We start from the raw sequence: 12,322 nt of genomic DNA, 5'->3' as shown, positions 1-12,322 counted from the left end.
ATAGGCAAAGTGCAACCCAAGTCAGATCTCCTACTTTTTTTTAAATAGGGTGAAAGAAATCACCTCAAAATATCACCTAGAGTAGAGGTATGCATTATAATATGTCCCCAACTCCCCAAGATTGCTGAAGTAACTTCATGCAGCTGAAAAATACAAGAAATGTGTCCCAAGTATCTGTGGGGCTTTCACTGAAGTGAGGCTAGGGCTGCATTGATAGCATGTTTTGGAAGAGCAGGAAAGAATAATAACAAACCTCTGGCTTGAAAGCTCCCTCCTCCTCTTATACTTTTTTCCACCTGCAAGTTGAGGTTATGGTTTTCTAATTACCCCCACCAAGTTCTAATCTTCTTCCTGCACTAATGGAAGATGAAGGAGAAGAGGTGGAGAGACCAAAAACAAGTAGGTGGATCATTAGTTCTACTCTCTAGCTGCATTCATATCAAGAGCTTGAGAATGCTCCCTTTTTGGACTACAGCACTGAGAATCTCCTAGCCATCATAGCCATTTGGAGTTACACTCCAAAAAAGTAACTTTTTCCAACTTCTGGTTCAGTTGCTCTTCAGTGCCATGTTAGGAAGACTGGTAACAAACAGTTGCTGGTGCTTCAGCTCAGTTCAAAGTATTATAAAAAATAAAAAATAAAAATAATCAGAGATTAAACGTTTATTACCAATCAGAGCCAAATATTAGAGTCACCAGACTTGTATTTTGTGTAAAACAGTTAAGTTCTGTACTAGGTTGGAAGATGAATATAAACTGAACACATAAACAAATGCCATTTCCATTTGATCACAAAGTTTACTAATCAAGTTTTAAAAACATGATACAAACTTTGGGACTTACCTTCTGACCTGAGTTGTCTTGAAACAACAAGCCAAAGTAGTCCTTCTCCAGTAAGTTGAGATGTTCACACACTTTGTCGAATAACACCTGGCCTTTAGCTTTTTTCTACGGGGGGAAATGAACATTGGTTTTAGCAACAAGACAGATTACAAAAACTTTTATTTTGAACCAGAAACATTATTTGAATAATGGGAACATATCTAAATTGATCATCTAGAAAGTATTTGTTACTCTTCGTTGTCCATTTGCTGTTAGGGAAAAAATCGAACCAGTTGGCCATTTGGATTAGTTTCTAAAACTAATATATAGTTGGCAAATACATTCTGATTTTCATGTAGTTAGGTAAATGACACGTGCTCTTAAATAGGATGTATTAAAAAAATGTGAAGTCTTTCCCGAACAGCACAGCATTATCTAAGAATCAGCAATGCCATTTTATTATGTGCTTCCTTTAATGAAAGTTTAAATATCTACTTAAGATTAGGAATTTAGTATTTGCCACCCAAAATTCAATCTCACTAAATTTTTACTTAAAAATAAGAACAATAATAAAACAGGGCTACTTGATGACTGTCAGAAAATTTACTTTAATTTATTTGATAACCAAACTATATATTTTATCAGTGGTACTCATGAGATGTACTGCTGCATAATGAATCCATTAAAAAAAAACCCAAGAATTGTTAAGATCACTGTGCCAGCAAATAATCAGGCATAATGCTTGATAATAGTTACAGCAGTTCAAAACAGCTGAAGCTCACCCTGAAATGCATTAGGCACTGACTGTATGGCTTAAATAGGTACAAAACTAAATCAAAACAGTAGTGCACAACACTTAAGACTAGTTGAAGCTCCATAAAAAGACTTAATTCTACTGACATAAATCATTGACTTTATATTTCCTAGATTGGAAATGCAAGTTCTTCAGCTCAAAACATTTTTATTTTTTAAAAAATATTGATTAAATTTAAACAATGTTATCCAACTTTTCCATATTATAGAAGCATCAAATATATTTTTTAAGTTATATCTGTTTTTTGCTCAGGAGTTTGAACACTAGTTAATGTTCACACAAAGTGACAAAAATACCCCAAAGGAGATTTTAATGTTTCAAAGACTGCTTGCAAACTTGATGATCCTCTGAAACCTGGTTGTGGAGAGGTGTACAACTCTGAATTTATCCTATCACATTCTGGAAAGCTAAGTAATCGACTATGAAAGCAAAGGCTTTATTACCCTTTTAGTTCATAATAAGAAGCCTCCTCCCAAGTACCTCAGTGTTCAATGGAAATGATGTAATTTCTAAGTTCCTTGGAAGTTGAAAATTTGCCCTTGTGTAGGCTCATTTCAACTTGTGCATGTCACATTAAACCACACTAAATTACAGCAACTGACCAAAGCTGAAAAGGGTGTGTCCATCATAATAATATATAATATAATACATATTACAGCGCTACCTCGGGTTACGAAATTAATTCGTTCCGCCGTTCCGTTCGTAACCCGATAATTTCGCAACCCGAAAAGGCTTTCCGTTAGCGCTGGAAAGCCGCTAGCCGCGCTTTGCGTTTGAATTTCGCGCCGAAATAAATTTCATAACCCGAAAAAAATATCGTAACCCGGAACAGTTTTTTCCAATCTAACTTTTTCGTACCCCGGAAATTTCGTAACGCGATCATTTCGTATCCCGGGGCACCACTGTATATGTTTTCAATATATTTTAATGCTGTTTTAACTTGCATTTTTAACCAAAATTAGCTTAATTGTATTTACCGATAACTATCAATTAGTTGAATTGTAAACTCTTCTGTATTAAAAGTGTTTTTAAATTGTACTTTTGTTAACTGTTAAAAACTTTTCTTTATTCAAGATTGATTTTCTTTCAAGATTCCACAGAAACAGATGTAAAAACTTGTATGCATCAACAGGTTCCATAGAACTTGGATCCTAATGCACTCTACATGGGGCTACCCTTGTACCAAGTTCGGAAGCTTCAACTGGTCCAAAATGAGGCAGCCAGATTGGTCACATCTAGGTTTGACCATATAACACCTATATTAAAACCAACAGTCTGGGTACTCATTTTAGCGACCTCGGAAGGATGCAAGCCTGAGTCGAGCTTGGGCCCTTTTGCTGGTCTTGAACTCGCAACCTTGTGGTTTCAAGTGAATGGCTGCAGTACAGGCATTTAACCACTGCACCACCAGGGCTCCATCTTATGACCCCCAGATGGCCTTTTCATTTGTTGCCCCAAGGATCTGGAATAGTCTTCCCGATGAGCTCCATCTTATGACCCCCGCCCCCCGGAATCATTTAAAAAGAGTCTTAAAACCTTCCTCTTTTGTCAAGCCTTCCCCCCTGAAGAATGAAGTTTGTAATTTTTGATACCATCGATTTTTTGCCTACCCCAGATATATGTATGTTGCATGATTGTTTTTAGAGCTTTTGTATTATTGGATTTTATTATGATATTGTTTGTTTGTAATGGTTTTTTAATTAGTCTGTAATCCCGCTTCGATCCTATGGGAGAGGCGGGGAAACACAAATAAAACTTATTATTATTATTATTATTATTATTCAGTTCGTTTTGAATTTTGATCCTGTCCTCTGGAGTATTAGCTACTCCTCCTAATTTGGTGCCATATGAAAATTTGATAAGTATGCCCCCAATTCTGTCATCCAAGTCATTGATAAAGATTTTGAATAGCACTGGGCCCAGGACAGAGCCCTGTGGGACTCCACTGGTCACTTCTCTCCAGGATGAAAAGGAGCCATTGTTGAGCACCCTGTGGGTTCGGCCAGTCAACCAATTACAAATCCATGTAACAGTTACCTTGTCTAGCCCACATTTCACAAGCTTGTTTGCAAGAATATCACAGGAAACATTGTCAAAGGCCTTACTGAAATCAAGATATACTACCGTATTTTCTGGCGTATAAGGTGACTGGGGGTATAAGACGACTCCCAAGTCGCCAGCCGGCAGCATCCCTGACCTCCTATGCGGGGGTCTCACGCCAGCTGGAGAGGGCCTCTCTGGAGGCCTGAGGCAGGATCCGTGGCTGGGCTCTCTCGCCGCCATTGTTGCTGCAAAAGGCGGTGGCAGGGAAGCGGCTCCAGAGCCGGCTGGGCCGAGGAAAAGAGCTGGCCCCTTAATTCTTGCCGCCGCCACCCGGGATACTCCGATCCTCCAGCGGCTTCAGAAGTCCGCCGTGGAAGCCGCTGGAGGAGTGGAGTATCCTGGGTGGTGGCGGTGGCAGCAGCGGACTTCTGAAGCCGCTGGAGGATTGGAGTATCTCTGGCAGCGGCAAGAATTAAGAGGCTGACTCTCTTCCTCAGCCCAGCCGGCTCTGGAGCCGCTTCCCCGCCGCCGCCTTTTGCAGCAACAATGGCAGCGAGAGAGCCCAGCCGCAGGTCCTCCCTCAGGCCTCCGGAGAGGTCCCCTCCAGCCGGCATGAGTGTCTGCTGGCTAGGAGAGGACCCAGCAAGGACCCCAGAGACAGAGAGGTGGCTATGTCATTCACCTGTCTCTGGGGTCAAAATCCAGCGCATAAGGCAGATGTAAAGAGTCACCTTGTACGCCGGAAAATACGGTATATCCACAGCATTCCCTTCATCTACCAAGCTGGTAATTTTATCAAAGAAAGAGATAAGATTTGTCTGGCATGACTTGTTTCTCTGAAACCCATGTTGACTCTTTGTGATTATGGAATTGCCTTCTAAATGTTCACAGACTCTCTGTTTAATGATCTGCTCTAGAATCTTTCCTTGTATTGATGTCAGACTAACTGGATGATAATTGTTGGGATCCTCTTTTTTGCCTTTAAGAAGGCACTTAAGACGTATCTCTTCTGGTGAGCTTACCCACCCAATCCAATGGGGTCTGCCGGATTGAAAAATCTATGTCTCCACTTCTGATTATGATTGTTGGATTACTGAAGGTTTAGAACTGAATGACTAGATGAGAAAATAGTTTTTATTGAATTAATAGTAATTTTATTATTCTATTGACTGTAGTTATGTATTATATAGCAGTATTTTATTGATCTATTTGTATGTGTATGCAGCTTTATTGATGTAATCCCACCTCAATCCGTAGGAGAGGCGGGAAATATAAATAAAAAGTTATTACAATATTATTAACTGCCATCTCTCACTTAAATCAATTGACTTCTGACACAGAAAAATACTTACACTGTGGCCCGATACTGAAATCACTTGGATATCACAGTACGAAACAAAACACCTAACACTATTTTTGTTATACTTTCATTAATATTGGTTGCTCTATTTTGCTCCTACGGACAGTAATGCCCAAGCTTACAGTAGTTCTTCCACAAGCATTTGAAAGTCTGAGGGGAATCTCCTCACTAACATTCAACATATGTATTTAATGTTTATCATGCAGATGTTGCACACATCAATATGTCCCACAAATCTTGGACCTTAATTACCATTTCTCACTTAAGTAAAGGTGTCCTCTCCCTCTTTCATCCTTACAACTACTATGGTTTTAAGTAGTAGATGCTTCACATGGTTTTGGTTTCTAAACCAACATGATAAAGTAGTCAATACAGCTAAAATGTCACCTTTGTTCTTTATTCTGCATCACAGACTGTCAGTTTATATATATGGTGGGCCCTTGATATTGGCTTGGGTTTGGTTCCAGGACCCTTCCTGGATACTAATATCTGTGGATGACCAAGCCCCATTATATATAACGGGGCAGTAAAATTGTGTCCTTTATATAAAATGGCAAAATGAAGGTTTGCTGTTTTGGTTTGCTGTTCGCTATTTTCAAGATGTGGATGGTTGAATCTGTGGATAGAGAAACTGTGAATATGGAGGGTCAACTATAAATTTACTGACACTTGTTAGAATCAGGGAGATGTTGTACTTCCTGCACCAAACGATAGCAGACAAGAGATAAACTTGGACATTCACAACAGTTTCCTTTCAACATATAACTGAGAAAAGAAATATTGGGGTTTTTAACTTTTGAAAATTCTTTGAAAAACTTCCATAGTGTATATGCTACTGCCACAATTTAGAAGAAGCAGTGCTGCCTTATATTTCAACAAGTCCTACATCCCTATTCTGTTATTCATGGTATTTAACAAAGCAGCCACAACATGACATTTTTGAGAATTGGCAGCTGAAAGACATTTTTGAAATTGCTTATCCTGCAGATTTTAGTAGACGCCACTGTCATTCCAGAGAAACTCCATCAACTGCCCATGTGTAGGCTCTTGTGACACTAAAGTTATTGTGCCTAACACTCAGAAATAGAAAACTGACAAGTGAACAGGCCTGCTTTGCTCTGCAAGCTATGTAATACACAGCAGTTGTGAGCTATACTGTACAAATACAAAGGACAAGGGGGAAAAGGTATGCAGTGTTGCTACCAAGAACAATCAATGCATTCTTTATTTGTCCCAAAGAATCAAAGCACATTCCTACAAGGCTGAACTGCTCAATTTATATGGTAGCATTTACAGTTTTAGCAAAATCCATCAAGCTAACATCTCATCAGCTAAAACACAATGAGTAATATGAAGCCAATGCACACCAGAAAACAAAATTGATACCAATAATCATAATCAGGTATGAAACTACCAGGAAACTCAAAAAAATTGGTGTTATATCATTGCGGCACTTTATTAAACTTCCTTGCCTCTGCCTCTGGTGAATGGCAAATGATAATTTGCCATTAAAACTATTTTTTTTAAAAGTTGTTTGAAATGAAAGGAAAATTCTGTTCTTTAAAGGTATGGGAGAAGCACAGATTGGGTACAGGATGCCTACTTCCTGGGCATGGGGGGTGAAATAAAATCCACCTATTTAAGTTTTCATCCCATGTCTAGCGTGGGAGTAAAGGTGGTGCAATAATCTACTTACTTTCACAGCATGTTTGTAGGACTGTATGTAGCCTTAGTTTTCAAGTAAGCAAGCCTGTTTTGTATTCTTGTGCTCAGAAACCTGTCCCTTGTCTCTAAGCAATAATTATTCTCCAGTGCACAAAGACTGAATGATCATGGTGCTTCTAGAGTGTAATGAAGGATCTGCTTTGTTGTTGTGTGCCTTTAAGTCGTTAGTTATAAGAACCAAGCAGAACTCACACCTGCCTCAGAAGGATCAGTTTCTGTTTTTACAAACAATCCTACTTGATCAAGTTCAAGGATCCGTTTAATCTAGCTTCCTGGACTAAATATGCAGGACAGTGATTTTAACAATAAAAGGAGAGGAAAATAATGTACCAGGCTTTTCTTCTATTTCATAACCATTTCATAAGCAGCAGAGCATCACTGTAGTTCAGTCCTTTGTTTTGAATTCAGACTGAAGACTAGCACTAGTATATTCTGTTTTGCTTCAAAATATAAATATTAGATGGTCAGCTCCCAAAATAAATATACTACAGAGTAAAACACAAAGTTTAAATGGCTTCACACTAGCAATTAATCTTAGGGGTTTTGTTTTAATGAGAAGTTTTTTAACAGCTATCAATAAACAAAAGCTATGTTCATATCTTAACATTTTATTAATACTGAGTAAGACTAGATAAACAATGTCCACAGATCAAAACACATTTTTCTACATTTTATTAATGACAGAAATTTACTATAAACCATAGGTCACATGGTATTTGAATGTTTAATTCTTCCTAGGTTAGAAAGTGCACTCATCTACTTCGTCTATACAAACAGTATGAAATCATTAAAACACTTATGCCAACTTCAATACACTTCAGTTGTTCAGACGTGCATAAAATATGGTCATGCAGTCATCTTTTAAATGCCTTTTGTTATTAAAGTTTAATTAGAACAGCACCCTGCACAGAAAGGCTCCAACGTAATTCTTGTTTGCTTTAGACACAGAGCTGGTATTAAGTCAGCTCTTTCGATATGGTGTGATTAAGACTGGACAAATATTAACAAAACAGTAAGAGACCCTAAAATAAAATAAAGTTTTCCTCATTTTCCACACCAGAACAACTAGATGATCTCAAACAAATTTCTAGAATTCATTCATTTCTATTCCATTGAAAACCAAATAACTCCAAAAATCTCTGACAATAAAACTGTCATGATTCATGTAACATTGTTGTTTATTCTCCTTCCATAAGTGTGATAGCAATGCAACTATCAGAAAGGGATGGGGAAACAATGCCAACAGGATAGCGACTGTTAAAAGAACAAATGACTTCCTGTTGCTTGGCAAAAACAGACGAAGCAAACAAATAGAAACAGTTCAAGCTAACTCTTCCATTTTACATTATATTTTTATATTTTCTTACCAACATTTCTTCAAAAGTGATTTGGTATTATCTTTTTCATAGGCTGACAGTGTTGCTTGTCCATGATTTGAAACCTGATCTGCGGAAGTCTTAGTCCAAACCACTACACAATGCTAGATAATACCCAGACCCCACAAAAAATTAAAACAACAACAAAACTAAACAAAAATCAGGAGCCCACACATTCCTCAAAAAATCTTGCTGGAAGAAAAATCACTCCAAATTGGTTTAAAAAACAACAATAAAACTCAAACAATAAAAATATAATCCATCCCCCCTCCTCCACCCCCACCCCCACTCAAAGCCACCCACCCCACCTGGGTTTGTTTTCAGCTGCTTGTTGGCCAACTCTTCCACAGGTATCCACAGAATGGGCCCCCACCCTTGATGATGCTCCTCACTGCTGCTTTAGTTCCTACACACAGTTGCTCATCCCAAGTATAGAAATCATATTATATAAACCGTTAAATGGTAAAGTGATACATATTAAAGCCCACTGAATCAATAGATCTGTACTAGTTGGGACTGAGCAGTTGGATTTAGCCCTAAAACTCTTAATAATGCTCAAAAGGTAACGTAGGCCCAAAACAGACGGGCAAAAAGCGCCGTCCTGGGGCCGAAATTACAGCTCGGGAGAGCGGAGCAACAGCACGCTCCCGAGCCTTACCGTGCCATAATGGCTCACCCTTATCCACACAGGGGCCACCATGACAACGTATGCATGGAGCAGCATCCAAATGGTGCCACACTGCAAGGACACCATCAGTGCATGCAAGGGCACCAATGGCACCATGCGTGCACCCTAAGAATAACCCATCGGGAGCGGGTTCTTTTTAGGGCTCCCAGAGGCCGCACCATTTGTTTGCTGCAGCCTCCATGTGGGATAGAAAGGGATGGCATCTGGCTGCTCCTTTCTGCCTGTCTGTATCTCCCCGTAGATTGGCTAGCCTCAAATGATGGGAAGATCTGGAACAAATCTATCCTACATGATTGGCACCAATCAGACTCCAAATACATAACAAACAATGAAACTGACTGTTTCTGGGCCTGCCTGTGGAAAGCCTCAACCATAGTTAGTTGCTCTTGAGCCCACATACCTCTTGTTGTTATGTGCCTTAAAGTAGATTCTGATTTATGGTGACTCTAAGGTAAAACTACCACAGGTTTTTTCTGGCAAGTTTTGTTCAGTGGGGATTTGCCTTGGCTTTCCCTCTGAGACTGAGAGTGTGTGACTTATCTAAGGCCACACAGTAGGTTTTATTGGCAAAGCAGGAGTTTAGTCCACACTGTTTAACTATATACAGCCCAGACTCAGAAACCAACCTTTGAATAGGTTGGCACTTTGGTGTTGGCAAAAAGTTTCTATATGTTGCAAAGTGAACTTTGCCTAGTGATTCCAGAAGTTTCCGAACAGCACTGCACAGGCGCAGTGAAACCCATTTGTATGATTCGCAGAGACCACGAAGAAGAAACCATGTTATTTTTCATGAGGAAGAAAGCCACCTGGACACAATAGATCATATTTAATTCACCACTCTGAGCTACATGGCTGAAGCTGAAGTGTACCTTATGGCCCATCATGTCCAATCTGTGAAATTCCTTGTGTGTAGGAGCAGAGTAAGCATGGTGTATGGACTCATACTGAGTAGTTTTGACAAGCAAGAAATTTGGTCAATAAAATCATAGCCTTATCCACCAAAATTACCTCATGGAGTACCTTGAAAGAGAGCAATATTCCCAATATTGTGGTAAGACAGACCACAACATCTTGGACCAGTAATAATTCTGGTACTATCATACTGAATGCATGGTACTGAATACAGGGTGGTGTAGCACTGAATACTGTGCAAAGAATGATACCAAGAGTAAGAAGTGCCTACACATTGCCCCAGAAGTTGAAAACTGTGCTGTAACACCTTGCTGCTCCATTAAGGACTTGCTCAATGGAGTAGAGCATAGAACAATGACCTAGCAGAAGTTTATACTATCTTCTCTCATAGGTGAGTATGAAGTTGTGAAGTCCTGTTCCTTATGGCTTAAAGCAAAACAATGTTTACAATACAGCCTGCCTGAGTCTCGCATATTCAAGATTCCAGAATGCTCCAAAATCTGAACCTTTTGCAGCTACAACACAAGTAGTGTAGTATTAACATTTGTGAGGCAAGAGAGGGACACAAGACTGGAGACATGAACCAATGACCAGGACCACTACCACATTAAAGATGGAACCATGTAGCTGGAGGGCGCCCCAGAATAAGGCCCGATACACACGGGCAGCAAAATGCTGCCCCTCTTTGCTGCTCATCATTGCCGCAGCAACCAAACTGCACAGCAATGATACGCAGGCCTAAAGCAGCTTCTTCCTTAGGACGTCATAAGGATTGCGATGCAGCCCTGATACACCCTCCTGGCACATACATTTGGGTGCTCAGACGCCCATACGTCATGGACACGCTCCCCTTGTGGGCAGTGCCGCTCAATAATGGCGCCACCTGCACGTACTAGGGAATGGAGCGTGCGGTTGCTGCACTCTCCCAAGCCCTAGTTTTGGCCCCACGATGGCACTTCCCACCCGTCTGTATTGGGCCTAAGACACATTACTGTATTTTCTGGCATATAAGACTACTTTTTAACCCAGGAAAATCTTCTCAAAAGTCGGGGGTCGTCTTATATGCCAGGTGTCATCTTATGGGGCAGGTGCTGAAACTTCCAAGCCGGACTGGAGAATCTGCAGTCGCCACATATGTAACTGAAGGGCGGAGCAAGCTGCAGGCATCCGGGACGCCCAGGGTATGAAAAAAAGAGCCGTGTTTGCAATACCGCTCTGATAGTCTTGGAGACAGGGAGGGCTGGGCAGTCAGGGAGAGCTGACCAATCCAAGCAGGCTTTGTATACAATACATTTTCCTGCTAAATATCTGCATGTCATAAGCCTTTGAATTAAAATTACCATATTGAAATCAAATCTGATGTTTTTTTAATTTTTATTTGATGTGCATTGGAAGGGGGTAGTCTTATATGGCGAGTATATCCCAAACTCTATATTTTAACTGGAAAAGTTGGGGGTCGTCTTATACACCTGAAAATACGGTACTCAGCTTCAAAAAGATGTCATTGATAACAAATAAAAATGCCTATTTGGACAAGTAGATCTGAAATTTAACAGTACCAAAAAACAAATTGGGCAAGCCAGACAAAGGATTGTTGTAAATCGGCTTTCAAAAGCCAATCTATACTTTAGATACAGCATTCACTGTCTTGAAGTGAATTTCAAAGTAAGTTCAGGTGCACAATGCACTCAAGCTACATTAATATGGTCACAATCATTTAGTTATTTAAGTGACAACATTTAACTGGTTTCTACAACTACTGTTTCTCCAGTTAATTTTCCTGGAAAAGGCATGGCAACTTCTATTATTATTATTATTATTATTATTATGGCGGCAACTTCTGCAAGCAAACTTTCTTCATATAAGCTGCTTTATATCAAACCAGGCTCTGAGTACTGTAGTTTAATGTAAGCATATTGCTGACTCCATTTAGTTGTTCAATTAACAATGAAACATCAAAGAATACAAACAGAAAACTAACAAATACATCAAGCTAATGTGCTGACATTTCAGAGAATCGTCAATGTTAAACATATTTATGCATCCAGCAAGCTGAGCCTCTTATTAGATAATACATTTCCCCAATCCAATACAGTATGGTGGGAAGCAACAACAGGAAATGGGAAAGAATGAGTAAACAGTACTTAACCAATGGACCCCTAACTACAAACATTATGTTACTAACAATTAATTATTACTAATGTGAGTATTTTGATGGGAGCCATAACAGACAACCAACTAGGGTAAATTGTACAACTTTATTGCATTTCCTTCTTGGGCTGCATACACACTGCAAAAATAATCTGGTTTGACACCACTTTAATTGCCATGGTTCAACGCTATGGAATTCTGGGCTTTGTAGTTTGTTATTGCACTAGTAACAGTAGGCCATTCATGCCCAGAATTCCATAGTACTGAGCCATGGCAGTTAAAGTGGTGTCAAACCAGATTATTTCTGCAGTGCAGATGCAGCCTTGGTTTTAAATATCGCCTTAATGGTTATAAAGCAAACATTTTGACACTAAGCATTCTACATGTATAAACTAGGTGAGAAGTTAATCTATAGACATATACTATGACTA

The 12,322-nt window shown here is 39.5% G+C and overlaps 1 protein-coding gene across 13 annotated transcripts in view; it reads right to left on the bottom strand.

Annotated features, from left to right (window-relative positions):
* The window catches only part of EPB41L2 (erythrocyte membrane protein band 4.1 like 2), a 121,464-nt gene that overhangs the window by 78,960 nt on the left and 30,182 nt on the right, over positions 1-12,322 (bottom strand). For all 13 annotated transcript variants that reach the window (XM_042443465.1, XM_042443472.1, XM_042443542.1 and 10 more), the window contains one exon: positions 844-948. In XM_042443465.1, the coding sequence (XP_042299399.1) occupies positions 844-948 (105 nt within the window). The remainder of the gene's footprint in view (positions 1-843; positions 949-12,322) is intronic.

This window comes from Sceloporus undulatus, chromosome 1, assembly GCF_019175285.1.
Source record: "Sceloporus undulatus isolate JIND9_A2432 ecotype Alabama chromosome 1, SceUnd_v1.1, whole genome shotgun sequence".
NCBI classification, from domain to species: domain Eukaryota; kingdom Metazoa; phylum Chordata; class Lepidosauria; order Squamata; family Phrynosomatidae; genus Sceloporus; species Sceloporus undulatus.
The sequence above is the reverse complement of the archived record's forward strand: the minus strand, read 5'-3'. Positions and strand labels throughout refer to the sequence as shown.